Source organism: Vigna umbellata, chromosome 3 (assembly GCF_029865625.1).
Source record: "Vigna umbellata cultivar VRB3 chromosome 3, Vumbellata_1.0, whole genome shotgun sequence".
Lineage (NCBI taxonomy): Eukaryota > Viridiplantae > Streptophyta > Magnoliopsida > Fabales > Fabaceae > Vigna > Vigna umbellata.
In genome coordinates this window covers 26,495,810-26,516,195 of record NC_142167.1, presented here as the reverse complement: position 1 = coordinate 26,516,195, position 20,386 = coordinate 26,495,810, and the positions used below count along the sequence as shown (strand labels likewise).

Sequence of the window (20,386 nt, the reverse complement as noted above, 5' to 3'; positions counted from 1 at the left end):
CAATATTATATTGGTTGTCGTTAAGCTCCTGCACTTATGAACTGATCATTAGGAATGCTAGGAATTGTATGAACTCGTGATTAGGGAGAAGCCTTCTTGAAAGGTACTTTAGAGAATGGCATTAACAATGATGATTTGAATGTTGAATTCCTAAAATATATGAGAGTGGATAAGATGAAATTGACCCCCAACAACATATTCATACATATATTTCATTAAAAGTGTTTATCTTTTGTTTTTTTTGCCATTGATCAAAACTTCATGCATACATATTTAATTTTCGTCTTTTGCATATAAAATCCAAATATTTTCTCTTTAAGTCTTAGCTAATCAAGAAACCACACAACTAAACTAGGCCGTGAGTCCTTTGGGAAGAACGATACTTGGTCTTACCAAGTTTATTACTTGAACGATTCGGTCACACTTGCCGATTGAAAAACAAGTTTGTGACATCATATTTTGGTGTTCATAAATTTGTCCATCAGATAACAACAGATGGCCTTGATCATATGACACATACAAGCAAGTGATTCAATCATAGAAACCTGGGCAAAGTCATTCATGCTTTCAAAGTAATAGCAATCATTCACAAACACTATGGAGTCCAATCCTCACACAGGCTAATTCAAGTTCCAAACATTCAGATAAACATTCTGCTTAGTAACACAATCACAAATCATCATGCATTTCTTTCACAATATTGTGAGCAACCACATGTATCTCAGCATCATACATCATCTCAACATCAATCAATATAATCAACATCAAGAAGCAATACTTATCCGAAACATCATCATAAAACCATTGATCACAAATAAAGTTCAAAGCCAAGTACATCACACAACAGAAGCAAATATAGTTCAACAAACAATACAACTAGTAAAAGAAATCTTGTTTTAGAAACAAAATAACATCACTCAGTATATGCTATACACAATCCTCAATCATAATCATCAGAATCCTCTTCATCTTCAGCTTCCTCCTCCATAGCTTAAGCTTCAGTTGCTCTAGATCCATCATCTGTTAGTGGCGCCACAGGCCATGCCAGCCTAGCTACAAAGTCCTCCTGAGATATGAACTGTCGCTTAGGGAATGCGGACGTCAGTGTCCTCAACAGCTCCTGCTTACCCCTATACAAAGCATTCATCCTCTCCTCCATCACGTACATGTACATGTCCCTCATCTGGAATGGGGCAGCCTCATGAGCTGGCTCTTGGGCTGGCTCTTGGGCTGGCTGTGGTGCTCGCCTATGAGCCCTAGGCCTCTCCAATGGTGGTGTGGACACATTCACTCCTGCAATCTCGCATAGATGAGTGATGAAGGATGGATGTCCAAGGGGGTGACTTATTATTTGCAGAGCAAGCAGAGTTATGAATTTCATCAGCTATTACTTGCCCAATGTTGATGTTCAGTCCCCTTAGAACACAGAAGAGAAAAATGGCCCTATGGGTAGTAATGTCAGAAACATGGGAGTAGGGCTGGATGTTAGCATGTGTAAAAGTCATCCAGTATTTGGCCAGGGCTGTTACATAACTACGTCTGAGGTTAATAGGTGCCCTCTGCCTGTTCCTCTAGAAGTGTCCACTAGGAACACATAAAACCCGCTCCACTTCATCAAAATCAATTCCTTCCTCCATAGAAAGTGCAAATTGGCACTGCTCTCCATCCCAGTATGTGCCTAGAAAGCTTTACACTGTGTCAGCATCAAAGAATATTTTCTTACCGATTACGTAGGTCATGTACATCTCTTTCTCTCCACCCATTGCCCTTGCATTTGTATAAAATTCTTTAACCACAGCAATGTTGGCAGGAGTAGGGTAAGAGGCCACACTCTTCCAGTTCCTTCTATCTAGCTCACTTCCAAATTGTGGAGCCAAAAATGGTATGATTGCCACCTTACGCTCCATCAGCAGTCTTCTCCCATCCACTATTGGGAAATATTTTTCATGTGCAGCAATGAGGAATTTGTTGGATCATATGGGTTCTTTCTCCTTCCTCTTATGCCCCATGGTTTTCACTTTTTTCCCTAATGAAGAAGTCATTCCTACACCACACAAAATTCACAAAACACAAATATCATCAAGCATCAGTACTTGAAATTAAAACATTGCTTTATAACAGAGCTAAGGGCAAAACAATGGGCCCTCAGCGTCACCTGCACTGAATCAAACAACAAAAATCATGCAAACAGTTAGAAACCACATTTGTAGAATCACGTTGAGCGCCCCTTAGAGGGGCCCTCAGCGCCAATCAGTAAAACCTTTAAACGACCCTTGTTGGCTTTAAACACTATCCAATCACTCCCTACTCAGTCCCAACCATCAATACAGAAATTCAATCGGTTCAAACAGTAGCAAATTCAACAAATCATGCATAAGCATCAATATTCATCAAGAATCAATCTTTCAAATGCTTTAAATCACAAAAATGCATGAACTTACTTTGTTGGGGATGCAAAGATTAGTGAAGAATGCTCAAAGAGATTGGAGAAATCAAGACCCCAGCAGCACAACAAGCAAAAAGCCCAAACTTTGATGGAAGAATGATTCAAAGTAAGTGAAAATAGGATTTTTGGTGAGAAAATGAAGGAGAAAGTGAAGAAAGTGCTTAGGGTAAGTGTTTGGAGGGTTTAGAAAGGGTGAAATCTAAGAAAGGGGGCTTGGGCGAACCCTAGGGAGCAAAAAGAGTGAAGTGGGTCGCACCCTACACTGAGCCCAACTATTAAAAACCCTAACAGCAGAAAGTCGCGCTCAGCGCCCGCTGAGCGGCGTGCGTGACTTAAGTCCCCTCTCTTCTTGGATTGTCTTGGGTGTTCCTAGTTAAGGTTCGTCGACTTCCACTTCAAATTTTCTCATATAAGCCACCACCCAAGCCTCCAGACTTAAATTGGAGGACAGTAGCTAGTGGGTTCTCTTCATATGATAACACGATGATGAAAAGGAATCATGAGATCAAGTTCCACGGTTCCAACAGTGGAATTACAGGTGGAAGGTCCATTATATAGACCTTTAAATGTATTACAAAGGAGAGACAAAAATTAACAAGGAGAGGAGGTATCTCAAATTTTGATCCAGTGGCAAGAGGGAAGAGTGGAAGGAGCAACCTAGGAAGAAGAGATGTACATCAAGCAGCAGTTTCCGAATTTCAACCTTGAGGACAAGGTTGCTGAGATGGAGGGCGGTATTGATAGGGGAATAAAAGTATATGTGAGGAAAATAAAGGCGGGAAAGAGAGAATGTCTGTTAAAAATTAGGAGGGAGTTTCTGTTAGAAATTAGTTAGAGGGAAAGGGGAGTATAAATAAGAATTAGTGGTAAAGGACGGGGGGCATGAAATGAATATTTTGTTGTTAACTAGCATTGGAGGGAGATCGGGCTTCCTTGGGGGGTGATTACTATACCATTGTATTCTTGTTCATTGAATAAGTATATTCAGGTAAGTGCATTCGGTTGGTGTGATTTATTTGCTTTCTTGACTTCTTGATTTAAGAAGTCCAACAGGTGAACATAATAGAAACGATTTAGGTTCGCCATTTTGGGGTTTTTACGGTGCTGGTTGGCAAAGAGAAGATGATCATGGCTGATGAGGTTAACTAATGATGAGATACTCTCAGGGTAAAGAGAAATGAAGTTAGAGTTTTTTTTTTAATGTTGCTTCTATTTTTTTTTAATTTATTAAATTCCATGTCATACTTTAATTATTTTCACATAATAAAATATTCACTCAAACATGTTCACTATTATCACATTTTATTTGAACCCAATTGAGACATTTTACAAAAAACCTAATTTTAACAATTGAAAAAACGAAGATCCACTTGAAACTCCCCAATAAATATGAGAAACATCGAGGGTTTAAACCAAAATTTTATTACTCCTGATTTTCTTATGGTTGATTAATTTTTTTTTTTTTTTGACAAATTTTCTGATGCGGCCACTCACAGTTCCTTTCAAAACTTCAAATACATAAGGGAACCAAAATATAGAGAAAAACAATAAGAAAGGTTCATGCATCACGAATTATGAACACAAAGTTCTCATAATAAATAATTTTCAACACTCTACTTCGGTGGCACATGAGAGACAGAGGTGCATAAGATGGCACATGCATCCCATGTGCATAAACAAAGGGTCCACCATCTATTCACTATCAATGAAGAACAAACACCAAGAATCTAAAAGATTAAACAAATTTCTAAGTTCCACACACATATGCAAGCAAAGTAATAATAATAATAAGATAGAGACTATGAATGAACAGAGAAATTGGAATCAAAGTCATGCTATCTCCAAATAACAAAAATGAGAAGAAACCAAAACATAGGTAAATTAATTAGCCGATGCATTCATAGCAAAGGAATCATCATAACCATTGGCCACACTATTTTAAAATTGTAATCAACTAATCTCAAAGGGAAAAGGAAAACCTATAGTGTAACAAGAGAAGAAAAAAAAAGTTGCAGCAAAACACAACCAGCACACACATCAAATTAAAGGGAGTGTCACTAAGATTCTCCCCATGTATGATACAATATCTTAATTTCAGCTGAAATCTCTATTTTGTTGTTGTGGTAGTGAGTGAGTTGAACTCAGTGATGATGGCCGTGAGGGGGTGGTGCTGCTGCCATGGCTGGTGGAGCTGGACCCTTGCATTGGTAGCACTTGGCAAAGAGCCCAAAATTGTCAATTTGTTTGATGAAGTTGGACATGCTGGCCCATCCTCCAAACCCAAACCCAACCACCAAAACCCACACCACAATAAATGCATTGAACACATACATTGCAGTCCAGCTTGGCATAAAGAAAGGAGGCTTCTCTGCAGCATTCTACAAAACAAAAAGCAAATTAAGTCACATAATTCAAGCCATTATTTCAAAAATTTCCAAAACAAGACCGGCAATCATGTCAAATGGAATTCAAATAAAATTTGTAGATCTACTTAATTATGTGTTACTCAGTCTCAGACTTTGTACTTATAACCCATGATCCAATTACATTTATATTATGAACTTTGAGATTTCAGCTATTATATCGAAAAGATTTTGTTCAAAAACTTTTGCACTAATATTGGCCTAATTTGAATTATTGGGGGAGAGAGATGAGTGAAATTGGCCAGCTCAAGAAAGGCATAGTACGATATTGTTGACTGTAGCAAATAACTGAAAGAAAATGACCTCCTACCAGTCCTTCAATCTTCTAATGTGTTCAAATCCAAGCCTTAAATGCTTCTGTACATTTTCTGCTCTCACCCTTTCATTGTGTTTTTCTCTCTCACACACTGTGCGTGCACATTTAATGGTGGGATACGTGAAGAAGTCCCCACCCAAATGCATAATGACACACACCCTCTGTCACATTCACATATTCACAACAATGCCACATCTCATCTTATTCGATCCAATTCAACAAGGCATAACATGATAAAAATGGTAAAGTCTGATTACATGTTTGTGAAAAAGTGTCTTGTAGTAAAAGTGTTTATAGCTTGATCTCTCTTTAATAACAAGTTGGCATAGACTTTCATGAAGAAACAGCCTAGCTAAGTGTCAATGTATAACATATGTAATTCAAAACATGAAAACTCTTGGAAGCAAGATTAAAAAAAACAGAATTTTATGTTACAATGTGAGGTGAGTAAAAATATAGTGAATGATTTTTACCTGTCTTGAAGAGGCTTTTCTGTAGGTGAGCATATGTGCTGCTGCGGGGATGATGTAGACAGTGAAACTAACCAGAAGAGCTCCTACTGCAGAGTTGATGGGTCCAAAGAAAGGGAAGATTATGGCAAAAAACCATATTGGTATCACCACTGGCAACCTTGCAAGTGCCCTTAGACAAATGCTTTTTGTGTCATGCATCCCAATTACCTTCTCCCAGACAAAGTACAGTGGAGTACAAGCAAAACCGAACGTGATAAACTGCATGCACCCCATTAAATATTTCAAATTAGCATTCTCCTTTCTTTTCTTTTCTTCAATTATTTAACAAAACTATCATAAGCCGAAGGAACAAAGGCATTTATTTGTTGTGTTCTAGTTGCTGGCTTGCAGCAATTGTGTTTTGCCACTTTTGACTAGTGGTTTTGGACAGCATAGTTAATGCAAAGTGATATTTGAATTTATGGGCATTATATAAAATCATTTCATAGACATATAAGAACGTTACATAACATCTACTTTGATTCTTAGGGGAAAAATATCTTTCCATTAAAAACACTGCAAAATGAAATATCAGAATTGTGCAAAAGTTAAATCCATAATATGAAACTGTTATAGTTTCTGAGAACATGCTGTTGTGATCATTATTCTTCTTTTTAGGTTTTAGGTTATGGAATTGCTTACCTACCCCCAAAAGTCTATATGATCCAGTTCTGACATGCTTACGTAACTAGATAAACCTTTTTTACTACTGCTTAAATGAATATTTATTGCGACAAGGCTTTAAGTGCGACAACTTTCCTGTTTTCTATAAGTTATTAGAATCCAAATTAGCATTGAATGCTACATTCTAACGTTCGTAACAACCAACAAAAACATTAAAAAAATAAAAAAGCATAACTGTTTATAGCATCATTTATTTGAGCATTACTTTTACCCTTTAAATAAAAACAGTAAAATTTCCATAGCCATGATTTACAGTTCTGAAATTGTTACATTTTGTACCAGAATACAAAAACATGATAAAACTTTATCTGGTGAAGGATTACTGCAACAGGGATTTACATGCCACTTTTTTGTTTTCTATTTACTGCATTAGGATGTACAAGTTATATAAGCACCTGTTAATCAGAGGACTTTTTTATGGTGTCGCTAAGCAGTGCATCAATGTGCATCAATGTGCATCAATTTATAGTTCTTAATAAAAAGAACAGAAACAGAAGTGACTTACACCAATTAAGCTTCTATTAATTTTGTTTTTAACATAATTAATGGTTACATTTTGTAGGAAAACACAAGAATTTGTTTACCTGGTGAATGAGCATGAGGATTACTGCAGTATCACGAAAACCATTTTTGGGGAGGAGGGAGAAGGCATTGGAATGATTGAGAAGTTCATCACCAAAAGCCCAGTATACGGCAGCAGCAGAAGGAATCGTTAGTGTGAAAACGTACAAAGTGGCCAGCAAGTATATGTACTTAAACTTCTGTGGCTTCCACATGGCATGCATAATCTCTCTGCAACATTTGTCACCCTTCATCACTTTACACTCAAGGATCAAAGAATAATCATAATAATAAGGACATTGGAATTTCTAAAAACGGGTGAATAAATAAAAATAGGTGTGACTCTCTTGGCTCCATGGCCTCTTTGTTTTTACTAGACTGTGTTGTGCAGAGCGAAGGACAATTGGAGCCACCCATTCAACACATTTTTTGAGAAATTATATATGTTCACAAAATTTACACCAAAAATGATAATAATATACAAGTTTTTTAACTAATCTTTTTTTGTGGGACCGTAAATTTATGTTCTGCAAAGTTTAAAAGGCTTTATATAATTTGTTTTGAAAAAGGACAAAAGCAGCAAAGCAAAAACCATTCAACTGTAGGATTTAGTGGAGACATTATTCAATTATATCTTAGTATGATAATGTTCTTACACTCTGTCTCATTATTTAAATAGAACATCATTGCCCTTTATAATCAGTTCAGCAGATGTGCTTAACTGATATATAAAAGAAAAATAAAGAAACAAATGTTATTATTGAAAGACAATGATGACAAGTAGCTTGGAACCCATATAGAGATCTTGGAACCTTATGACACATGAAGCTGACAACACAAATTTTTAAAATAAATATTATAATGTAATCTAATCATGTATATTTTTTTATCTAATAATATTTCTTCCAAGATACAGAGAGAGGAATGTACAAATCTTTCTCATAAAGAAGGGTGATTTGGCATAAATGATTAAAAGGTTTAGAGTGTTAATATTCAGGCACTTTCACATCATGTATAAGTATAAAATGTTTTTTATATTTTTACTCTATCTGTTAGATCACACCATCTATTACAGTTGGGCTTGTACTTGTATATCTAGGTGTTAACTAGACCATGTTTTTCCAAAAGGGTAACTTACACAGTAACTGCATGTCCACCAAACGTGTACAGTATGTTGGTGGCTCCGGTAAAGTACAGCACTAGCTTTTTTGGACCCGTGTGTGTCACATTTTCTGCCTGCCATGATATTTCCACGCATCAAATTCTTATCTTAGCATATAATGATGTTTCAAACACTAAAAATATCAGAATTTTTTTATACACATGGTATCAAGTATGCTCAAAAAGCCTAGTTAATGTTATTCATTGATGTGATGTGACACTAGCATTTGTTAAACAGTATTTTCCATAAACTTAAAAAACTACGGCTCAGAATTACTGATTTACCTGGCCATGAAGGAGAGCTGCTATAGCCAAGTACCAAGCAGTGTAAGTGGTCATTCCAAGTCCAAGAAAAGACCAAATTCGGTAATTGTGGAAGGAGGGTATGAACACAGAGGTGGCACAGCAAGCTCCAAAGATGTAAGTCCAAGTCCGTTTATCCAAGTGGTCGTTTATGTAGTAAATGTTACTGTTTTAGCAAACAGGAACCATAAAAGGTGTAAAAGATTTTTTGTAGTCAGAACAAAGCCATACCAGATTGCCCCAAATTTTTTTGCAGAAATTAAGAAAGAATCTTACCTTGCACATGCTATAAGCTGAATCACAGATCCAAAGAGAAGGAAAGTACAGTTGAAGGCTAACCCCACCGCTTTCCAATACGGACCCAGCAACCCATCAAGCACTTCAAACCACTGAAAAATTCAGAGCAAGGAGTTTCAATCTAGACTACTAAGTCAATGTGATATAGTCATATATATTTGTATACAATATTATTACTGGATGGCCTTATCCTAAGTTTTTAAGAAATTGTTCAAGAGTTTGAAGCCACAATTGTGACTATTATTGACTACTTTTGTCTATAATTTCCACATCACAGAAAATTGTGATTGATATTTAAAACCTGAACTCTTTTGAGAGAGAGGTGAGGAAGAAGCTTTGGGGAGAATCACAATACCTGAATGACATGGTTCTTGAAACTGACATTTTCTTTTTCCTTTCTGGCACGGTACTCCATGTAGAGGACACTTATTAGATAGGCTGTCCAACTTCCCATGATTCCATAGAAAATCTGAAGCAAGATCCCTGATAGCATGCCAAGTTGAGAGAAAGAACAGGGAAGTGTCAACAGCACTTGAGCCACCTAAGTAGAAATGGAAGATGAAATCTGTGAGTGATTATTGTAATGAAAGTTTTGGTTTTTAGTGATCGGGTGACTTTAATTTTACTTGATTTGAAGCACAGCTGAACCATGCGTCCCAAACAGAGCCTCCATGCCAGAGTAAGTTCTTGATACTGAACCCAGAGTGATCTTGCAACTCCTTCTCTTCTTCCCTCACACCCCCCACTTCACTCTCTGTCTCGTTAAGGCTTGCCACTATTGCTTCCTCTGCTTGCTTCTGAGGCAACATTGTTTCCATTTCTTCTGATGAAGGATCTGAAAACACACGAAAGTACGCTTAATAAGACAAAAAACAAAGATCAACCACTACCCCAGAAAACGAAAGCCAAAGAAAAAAGAGCACCACCCCAGATCCAGATAACTGAAAATTCTTTCAGCCTTTTCGCAAAAAAACAACAACATGAATCCCACCACACAAAAAGAGAGACTAAGAAAATTACAAAGAAAAAGTGTCCATGTAGTATTTAGAACTACAGTAGAAAATCCAATGCAGATACCTATCTCACTTTCCACTGACCTTACCGTGTGATGTCTCTTTCTCCAAAAGGCTGAAGAATATGCAACCGCTTTACCCTCTAAGTATCTTCCAAAACCAAAACGGCCTTTGTGTTATTGAATGCCTTCACAGAGAGCTGTTAAGTACAGTCAGTGGCAGAGATGTGTTAAATGTGTTAATGCCTAAGAATTCTCTATTCATGGAATTGAAAAAGGAAGCTTTAAATGCAGTGAAATATAGCATATGAAGTTAAGTTACGAACTTTGAACTTTGAACTTTGCTGTTGTTGTTGGCACTGAGTAGAGATTGAAAACTGAGCAAAGTTTTTATAATAAAAGCAGCACCGCTTTAATGCGCGCCACCAATTGGCGCAGAAAAAGGCAGAACCGAACGGCAAAGGCGGCGAGAAGCCGCAAAAGCAGGAAAGAAAAAAGAAATCACTCACTCACTCACTCAACAGTGAGGTTTTGGTTTTGGTTTTGGTTTTGGTTTTGGCTTTGGTTTTCCAAGTTAGCTTTGTTTTGTTTTTCTCTTGTTCAGACTTCAGAGACTGGTAAATGGCGATGCTATATATAAACAAAAATAAAGACCCTTTTGGTTACTGCTGAACCAGATATTGCACATATAAATGAAGGTGGACCATTTTTCAATGTTAGAATATGTGGACAAAAGTGAAGAAAATCAGAGATAGAGATTGAATTGAAGAAAGTTGTAACCAAGCTTAGCTTGCAACTTCTATTCTATCAGAGTGATTGAGAAGTAGAGAGAGATACGAAACCCAACTTTGATTTGATTATTGGGTCTCTGCAGAATATAAAAGTGAAGAGACTTTGTGTTTTGTTTTGCAAGAGTGAAGTGAGTGAAAGAAGGTCTGTTTTTATAGGCCGAAAAGGTGCTTCAACCTTAACGGTTTAAGATTATACTTTAGTATAAAATATAAAAGAACTGAACCTAGGATTTGGTTCTTCAAATTCACATTCAACATCATCGGCTTCGGGTTTAACTTTCTTTACTTTATTTCGCTTTTCTCATTTTTAAACTTTACAAAAATATTGATGGTTTTCTAATACTTTTTTCTCTGTTACAAATTAAAAGCTTTTAAAATAGGTAACATAAACCTACAATTTAGGGTGCCTTTAACTATGACATTATTAAAATTATTATACCATGGATAATATTTATTTGTGAGTTTTTATTTTAATAAAAAAAATAAAAAATAAGAATGAAACAACCACAATTGTAAAACCTTGTTTGTATTAACAGTATTATAACGGTAGTAGTATACTGATTGTTTATATTAATAAAACAATCTGTTAATGTGATAAATTAAGTTATCAATATAAATTTATGAATTTTATTATTCGATTTAATTCTTCTAAAATAAAGTCTGTGACATCTAGAAAAACTCAATGAACATGCATTGATAAGGCATTATAATTTTCCAAAATAAAAAATATAATTTAAAAATTGATTAATTAAAAACAGTTACTATCACCATGATATCTATCCTCACTAATATTTTGAAAAGACTCTTAGAACAGCATTAACTTTTGATTCAAGACAAAACTTGATGTCGTTTTCTTTACTTAAAAGGCTAAAATGAATTAGTTAATATAACTTTATTTTCAGATTATTCGTTTTATCTGAAATTGTACAAAATAATTTACATATATAAATAAATTTTAAATCGTTATGTAATTAAAAACAGGTGTACAAGTTATTGGGTTCGTGAATTTATATTAGAAATTACATTTGCTATTAAAAGATAAAAAAAAATTAACGTAAAACAAACTAGAACTAAATTAATGTCGTCGTGTTCTATAATTGAAATTCAATTCACGTTAACTTCTTTCTGTTTGTCTAGTTTAAAAAAAAATACATGCTTCTTTATTTTAAGGTTTTAAATTGTTAATCTCTTTTAATATGCTTTACTTTCATATTAAATTTATTTTGTAAAATGTACATTATTTTTGTGTGAAAAAACATATAAAAAGTTATTTTTATGAAAATAATAATTAGCACCCGTAGAACACTATATTTTATTTTTACAAAAGAGGTCATTTTCATTGATAAAAAAAAATAAAAACAAGAAGGGGATCCTACAATAATGAATGAGGCTACCCACAATGTGTACGGAGAAGAAAAGGCTTCCTACGCCTAAGGGCACTTTCATTGTACATAGGGCCTAAAAAACCTAATAAACAAGGACATATAAAACACTTTATGAGCAATCATATAAAAGAATCAACTGTTCTACTTTTCTAATTTCTTCCTGTAAAATTCAATTTTCTTGTTAAAAGTTATTTAAGGGAATGTTTCAATACCATTTAGGGTTATTCAAGAATAATTCCCATTCAAAACAATAAAAAAAATCAAGTTAGATGTACATATTTTACAATATCACATTTGTTTTCGTGGTTCGAAACCTTTCCTGTTATTATTAATTTTTGATTATTTAAAACTTTGGTTTTATGACTTTTTTTCATTTTTTTAATTACTTTGCTCAATTTTTAATTTAATCATTTTGTATTCTTTTCAAATTTGGATATAACAATGAGAGAAAATATTTGATAGTTGTACCATCGAAAATTAAGTACATACATTTGTTCACATATTTAAGCATGGAACATCATACTTAACAATACAATAAATAAGATTAAGTTAATCTAATTTAATTAATTCAATGAAATAAACATATTACTTATATCACATTACTTATTAAACACGTGACATTCATATCTTATTCCACACAAAGTCATGCAAATATTAATCTATTAATTGCATTCAAAACTTCTCAAAATCTAAACAATTGAATAAATCACAACTAAACTTATGACTCGACAAATTTGAAAAGAAACATATATCTCGATAGACTAATCAACTAAAAATAAAAATCCCTCATTTTTTCAAGATAGTGAGGATACTCATTTTCTTAATAGTTTTACTCTTTAATACACACTACATATTTCACATAACAAAGTTAGATGGTCATATTTAATGAAATAAAACACCACATTTCAAATATTTATTTAAACAATTACATTATTCCAAACATAAATAAAGAATTAGTTTAGTATCTCCCTTTGTAAAATGTCATACTAGTTGTTTGAATAATATAACATGTCATTTAAATGTTCACAATAATTGATAATAATATATTTAAAGGAAAGACAATTATGAATAAATTTTTCTTATTCAAATTGTTGTTTGAGAAACTAAACTCTTAAATGAAAAAATTGTTGTGGTTCTTCTCTCACTTGATCAATCATAAATTACATGAGCATCCAAAGATGCAAAAGAGAAAGAATTTGTCTCTCACTCAAATTATTATGTGACACTGGAGTTTTGAGAATCACCAAGTGACTAGTTCAATGTTTAAGTGCAATTCTTTGTTACATTATTAAATGTCAATCTTGCTTAAAGAACCACCATTCTACTTGCATTATATCTCTTTAAAACAACTCAAAACTTGTAAACTATTGAATAAAAAACTAACTCTTTTCAAAATAATTTTTTTTAATAAATTTTCAATCCAAAATAAACATATTTGTATCCAATTAGTTCAAATTCTATATACTCAAACTAAACCATTTGAATTCATAAATAATTAAACATATTAACAATCTCTACATAAAAAATATTATACCACAACCCACATCAATAACACATCTAAATTAGCTTCTCTTAGCTTGTAATATTGTGATCTTCATTAAAAAGACAAAAACAATAAGAATAAAAATAGAAAAGTCTTAACTTATTTTAAGGAAACTTACACGAAATCAACTACATTATTTTAGATATAAATAAATGTGAATTGGTCTTTTAAACTTAAATCTTTCATTCCAAACATTTAATCATCCATATATATAAAAAAAATTAGAATAAAGATAACGATGTAAAAGAAAAGAAAAACTTACTTCAACCAAAGAATTAAAGAATAGTCACTTGAAATTAAAAACAAAAAGGTTAGGAGTTTCCAAAGTTTAAGAAAGATAAAACATTTTGATAAAATAATATATATATAATATTTAAAATAATAAAATATACATAAAAATGCAAAATTGATATTAATGATGGTGTCCTCCTACTTTTGAGGAGAATATAGATTTTGTGTATGGAGATCTAAAATTACATTAAATGCATGGAGTAAATTTTCAAAAGTCAATTACTAAAGTTTTTTCAAATATGAATACTTGTAGCTATACTGTTGAAAAACAAATCAAACTGGCCTATTTAAGAACTAGCTTGCAAAATTGGTGATTATGGTTAGATCACTAGATTAGGTTTTGATTGTTTTAAGAAAGAAAAAATTTTCTAAATCTCAGACATAATCAACACCAGAATTTAGGTTTACCAAGGGACCAACAAGAAAAATGAAGGATCCCGAGATAATTTATTAGCCAAGAAATAGAAATGGGTGCCACCACCTCTTAAATAATTTAAAATTAACGTTAACCTAACTATTTAGGTATCTGCAGGGAGAAATCGTATGGGTATGATTGATTCTAATTTTTATGTTGCCTTTTCAAAACCTTGTCTAAACTTCCAATAATGGAAGTGTGGAAATGTCATTTTAATATATTGTTTCAATTTTAAGTCGTATTTGAGGTATTATTTATTTTAGAGTTCAAAATTTGTATTATAATTGTTTTTAATATATAGAAAAGCGTGTATTAATTATATTAAGATATTTTATTTCTTTAATATGATTAATAGCAATTAGAAAATATGAAAGTTAAATTGCATAGAAGTAGGTGAGTGAATGGAAAAGGCAAAAGTGGGAGTGGTGGTGGTGAGGGTGGAGCCACCCCACAAGGCACAGTGAGGAAAGGCAAAGGCATTGTGGTTTTTAGGGCAGAGAAGAATATATATGGATGAAAGGGAAATGTGTGTTACACGTAAATTAATGGACACCATGGCACCAACTCTACTCTGTCCCCTTCAAGCTGGGATTTGTCTGCTGGGTCATGCCACTGCCACACTCTTCAAATTCCACCATCTTCTATTGTCGAAGGGATTATTTATATATATACCTGTGTTTTCTTAAACCTCTTTAACAAAAAATATTAGAATAGAGATATAAGTTAATGTTCATACATATATAACCATTTGTTAATGTTATTAAAGTAGTTTTATGATGTAAAACGTTTGGTTAATATAATTTTTTTATTTTTTTAATCATATATGGATTTATACATGAATATTGATATCTAAATTTATAATATCTTTAGTTTAATGTTTTGTGTGTAATGTTTTATATTTAAAATTAGTTTTAAACTCGTGTTTAACTAGGTTGATGTTTGTTTTTGTAAGTTTTTTATATTACTATATTTATATTATATTAAAAATTATTTAGATGTTAAGACAAAAATTGATAATATTTTTAAGTTTATAATTAAATTTTGAATAGAATCGGAGAAAAAATTTATTAATAGGTTTAGAAAGTCAATATTAGGCAAAAATGTAAGGAGTAAATTTTGTAAAAATATAAAGGATATAATTAACATGTAAAAATATATAGAGTAAACTCTCTAAATATGCAAAGGATAGATTATGTAAAATTATGTAGAATATATTCATTATAAAGACAAATTGGTGTATGCACATATTGGTCTAATGTATATTGATAGACTCATTAATCAATGCATCAACATATTCGTTTAATATCTAATGTTAGACTCGTCTAATTAGTATATGGACACATTCATCTAATGTGTATTACTACACTCATCTAATCTGCATTGCAAGACACGTCTAATAAGAGAGTTGATAGAGTTGTATAGTAATAATAGACTTGTATAATGTGTATAAACATACTCGTCTAATGTATATTACGAAACTCGTCTGTATGGACAAACTCATTTAATGTGTATTGTAAGACTTATTTAATTAATGTGTGGACAAAATCACCTAATGGACATTCTTACACTTGTTTAATTAATGTATGGAATGACTAATTTAATGTTTTTTGCTATACTTGTCTAATCAATACATGGATAAAGTCATCTAATCTATGTATGAAAAAAATTGTTTAATGTATATTGTCAGACTCGTCTAATCAATATATGAATGACTTGTTTAATGTATATTTCTATATTGGTATGATCAAATCATCAACAAATCGTCCAATTAAAGTATTCTTAAACTCATCTAATCAATGTATGGAATGACACTTCTAATATCTTTTTGTTATATTTGTTTAATTAGTGTATCTATAGTTTTGTCTAATCTACATTGTTAGATTTGTGTAATATTTTTATGCTATAGAAGTGTATTAAAAGACTCATCTAATTTGTATTCCTAGACTCGTCTGATTTATATTCCTAGACTGATCTAATCAATACCTCGACAAACTCTTCTAATATGTATGTCTAGACTTGTTTCATCAGTATATGGACAGACTCGTATAATGTGTATTGGTAAACTTGTCTAATTAGTGTATGTTTAGACTCGTATAATGTGTATTGCAAGATTTATCTAATCAATGAGTGGACAAACTTAGCTAATGTACATTAATATACTTGGCTAATTTGTGTATGGAAAGATTTGTATAATGTATTTTGTTAAACTCATCTTATTAGTGTTTGGACAAACTGATCTAGTGTTTGTTGGTATACTCGTTTAATTAGTGTATGGACAAACTTGTCTAATGAGTATTCTTAAACTCATACAATCAATGTAGGAAATTACTCGTCTAATGATTCTTGCTAAACTCGTTTAATTAGGGTATGGACAAAGTTGTCTAATTAGTGTTTATTTAGACTTGTTTAAAAGTGTCTTGCAATTCATTCAATTAATGAATGAATAGACTTGTTTAATGTGTATTAATAGATATATCTAATTTGTGTATAAACATACTTGTCTATATTATCATCTTATCAGTGTATTTGCTAATAGACTCGTCTAATCAGTATTTGAACAAATTCTTCAAATAAGTATTCTTAGACTCGTGTAATCAATGTATGAAATGTCTCAATTAATGTTTTTTTTGTTATGCTTATCTAATGATTATATGAACAAACTCGTTTAATGTGTATTATTAGACTTATTTAATCAGTACATAGATAAACTCGTTTAATGTTTTTTGTTATATTTGTTTAATCAATGAATGGAAGGGCTGGTATAATATTTTTTTATATACTCATTTAATTAGTATATGAACACACTTGTTTAATATATATTGTTAAATTTGCTTAATTTTTTTTTACTTCCGTGTATGAACAACTTTGTTTAATTAATGAACGAAATAGTTTGCCTAATAATTTTGTTATACTCGACTAATTAGTATATGGATAGACATGTCAAATGTATATTGCTCGACTTGTCTAATTTTTTTTTAATAATGTATACTCATATAATAAGTTTATGAACAAAATTATTTAATGTGTATTGTTAAACTCATCTATTTATTTTTCTATATTTATCTAATATGTGTTTCTAGACTCATATAATCAATATATGTTTATTTTAAACTCATTTAATGACAATATTTATATAAATATATTAGCGGTATATTTTAAGACAATTGGTTTTATTTTTTTTTCAATCTTATTAAAATCATAAGATCTTACATGAAGCCAAAAATAGTAAAAAATGAATTAAAAGAACGTTAAACAAAAATTATATATATTTTAATTATTTGAAATGAAATATTAAATACAATCTTTATATAGAATTCTATCTACATTTGATTAGTGTAATTATTTATCAAGTAATATCAATTTAAAATTTACATCCTAAAATATGAAGATATTCAATAATAAAAATATCTACATTATAACTTAATATAAATATGTTTTATTGTTGATATTTTTTTAGGATAAAATTACTATTATTATTTTTAAATGATAGAATTTTACAAAATCAAATTAAAATATATATTTTTAAATTAGTTTATTAAATGACTAAGTAATGAATATCATAAGAGAAAAGAATGCAGTATAAAAAATAATTAATTTATATTTTAAATACGTTTTTGGCTGCTTAACTTTAAATAAAAATTAGAATTAGTTTTTGGAAATTTTGGACTAATTTAGTCATTCATCTTTATAACAATGTGAATTTAGTCATTTTAATCAAATAATTTGGCTTCTTAACTTCAAATGCATTTTTCAACTAATATTAAAGAAAAAATGTATTGAACAATATAAATAATTAAAATACAATTATGAAATACATTTGTCTCAAATAAAATTAACAAAATTTGATTAAAATGACTAAATCCAGACATTTATAAAAATAGGGACCATTGAAATAATGTTTTAAATTGTATTATTCCAATTTTCACAAGTCAAAGAACATAAAAAAGTATATTTAATGTTTAATTTATTTAAATAATATTATTTTCTTAAATAAAAGTAAAATATATTAAATAATCAAATTAGTATAAATTATATTAAAATTATTAAATAATTATAAAAAAATAATACTTTAAATATAAATAATAGATAAAAACATAAATTATTTCTCTAGAGACATGTGACAACAAAAAAGAGTAAAAGAGAAAATTACAAATATCATATTAAGAAAAACTTACTATTGGAACATTAGTCAACAAAATAAACATGCATACGAGGATAAGTTTCCTCATATCTTCTTTTCTTATATATATTATAATAGATTAAATAAAAAGAACATTTTATTTTACATCCTAAATATATAAAATTTTAAATTTGGCTTGTTAGGGGTGTCATTTGACGTTATAAATTAAATAACGACGTTTTACCTATCAATAAATTGTTTTAATGGTTTTTTAAGGCAGGGATTAAATTAAAATTTCTCCATAGATTCAATTGCATGTTTAACAGGAAAAATTGGCTTCTCTTTCTTTTTAAATTTGAATTTATATTTGGAATTCTTATAAATTTGCTTATACTGTTTATAGATTTTAATAGTTTTCTCCCTTTTGATTATTGATGAAAATTTTGCTTTTGTATTAATCTTTATTGTTAATAGGCATTGGTTAAGTAGTGATGGGTTATATATATTAACTCTCTTTCTTTGTTTTTAGTTTTTAATAAATTGTTATTTTTTGTACTCAATAATTGTCTTTCATTCTAATCCCTGTAAAGAACTATTTATATTTTGGTCTTTGTTATTTATTTATATCTTTCTATGAGTTATTTATTAAATTATGATGACAACAAATAGGCCACATCTATTTTTGAAAATTGTAATTTTTAAAAGAGAAAATTGAGTCAATGTGATAAAAAAAAATAAGGTTATTATTTTAGGTGTTTTTTCTATCAGCTTTTTAGGTGTATTGATCTTTACCTTCTTTGAGTTTCTCTTATGAAATATAAGATATTAGAAAAAATAGATGATGACCCTAATTGAAGGTAAACAATATTTATTCGTCACATTGATTAATAGTTTCCTTTAAATAAAATAATTCTTAGAAAAAAAAAATACACTTATCAATCATATTCAACCTTTGACATGGAAACTTGGCACAATTATCACTTAAAAGGATGAAATGAACCAAAACAAAAACAAATTTTTTATGGGAATGAAAATGAGAAAAAAAGTTATTGAGGACACTAAAGCTAAATGTACATATTTATTAGAGAAACGGTGAAGACCAAAATAAAAATAAAAGATTAATAAAAACAAATGAGAGAAAAATTATCGAGAAATATATGCAAAATTTGCAAGAAGAGAAAACTTATTTAAACCTAAAACCTTTCACATCCTTATCAATCAAAATCATATTTAAAATAGTTATTAACAAATAAGTTTGATATACAAAAAAAAGGTTCATGGATAGGCGTTCGTTTGTTATAAATTAAAAGTTATAATTTTTATGCAAAATACGTGAATGATAAATTGTAAGAATAATTGACAAAAGAAAATTTATAGTTGCTTACAATTATAAAAACAGCCAGTATTATTGTAATCCAAATTTAGATTTTTAGCTTTTGATTATTTTTAAAAAAATGAGACAAAATAATGGAAAACTTTATTAAAAGGGTTAAATTTAAAAACAAAGTGTTTTTCACTTGACACAGGGACCTAAATGGCAACATAAATTTTGTATACATTAGCTCTTAAATTTAATGTTGAAGTTTCCAAATCATGTAAAGATAAGAGAAAGTTGAAATTAGGTTATCTTTGTTTTTACCTGAATTTGGTTAAGCATTTTCTTTCTATAAAGTATTATTTGCTCAAGTGCAATAAAATCCCTATATATTACCTGATTTCGTTAAGCATTCACTTAAAAGAAAAGAGATATTTGGTGGTTTAGACTAATCACAATTTGCCCCAAGATTTGGTCAAACTTAAAAAAAAAATAGTATATGTTTTTCACTAATCCACATTTTAAGCATTTGAGCTTAATTAGTGGGGGGAGCAATGATTAGATAATGGTTATGAGGCGACTAAAGTCGTTTTCCATAAAGATCAAAACTCGGAGTATGTTCCACTTGTGACCTTCAAATGGGTCCTCTATCTTCTCAATTTTCACAACTCGACGTGGAAACATATGCTTTAATCATTTTCTTTTATTTCATTTCTTAACACGTGATTCTTTGCAAATTAACTTTTCATACTTATTTTCTTCTAAAAGGAATTTATACTATTTTTTTTTCAAGATTTGTTGAAGATAGAAA

At 30.7% G+C, this 20,386-nt stretch overlaps 1 protein-coding gene across 3 annotated transcripts; it reads right to left on the bottom strand.

Annotated features, from left to right (window-relative positions):
• Positions 1-4,319: 4,319 nt before the first annotated feature.
• LOC124819919 (auxin transporter-like protein 2) lies at positions 4,320-10,636 on the bottom strand. 3 transcript variants are annotated; one of them, XM_047291525.2, is made up of 10 exons: positions 10,042-10,636; positions 9,801-9,915; positions 9,330-9,538; positions 9,059-9,244; positions 8,683-8,795; positions 8,389-8,572; positions 8,081-8,178; positions 6,966-7,173; positions 5,659-5,916; positions 4,320-4,824 (listed from the first exon to the last, which is right to left on the bottom strand). In XM_047291525.2, the coding sequence occupies exons 3-10, from the start codon at positions 9,519-9,521 to the stop codon at positions 4,588-4,590; spliced, it is 1,476 nt and encodes a 491-aa protein (XP_047147481.1). In that variant the 5' UTR covers positions 9,522-9,538; positions 9,801-9,915; positions 10,042-10,636; the 3' UTR covers positions 4,320-4,587. The 3 variants fall into 3 exon arrangements, with proteins under 3 accessions (XP_047147481.1, XP_087965461.1, XP_087965462.1); XM_088109335.1 differs by having other exon boundaries at positions 9,806-9,915; XM_088109336.1 differs by lacking the exons at positions 9,801-9,915; positions 10,042-10,636 and adding an exon at positions 9,630-9,649.
• Positions 10,637-20,386: the final 9,750 nt, after the last annotated feature.

Coding starts and splice junctions, on each gene's coding strand:
- LOC124819919 (XM_047291525.2), bottom strand. CDS start 9,521: ATGGAAACAATGTTGCCTCAGAAGCAAGCAGAGGAAGCAATAGTGGCA. Junction 7,174..8,080: donor GGTGGACATGCAGTTACTGT/GTAAGTTACCCT, acceptor CAAATGTTGCAG/AGAGATTATGCATGCCATGT. Junction 4,825..5,658: donor GAAAAGCCTCTTCAAGACAG/GTAAAAATCATT, acceptor TTTGTTTTGTAG/AATGCTGCAGAGAAGCCTCC.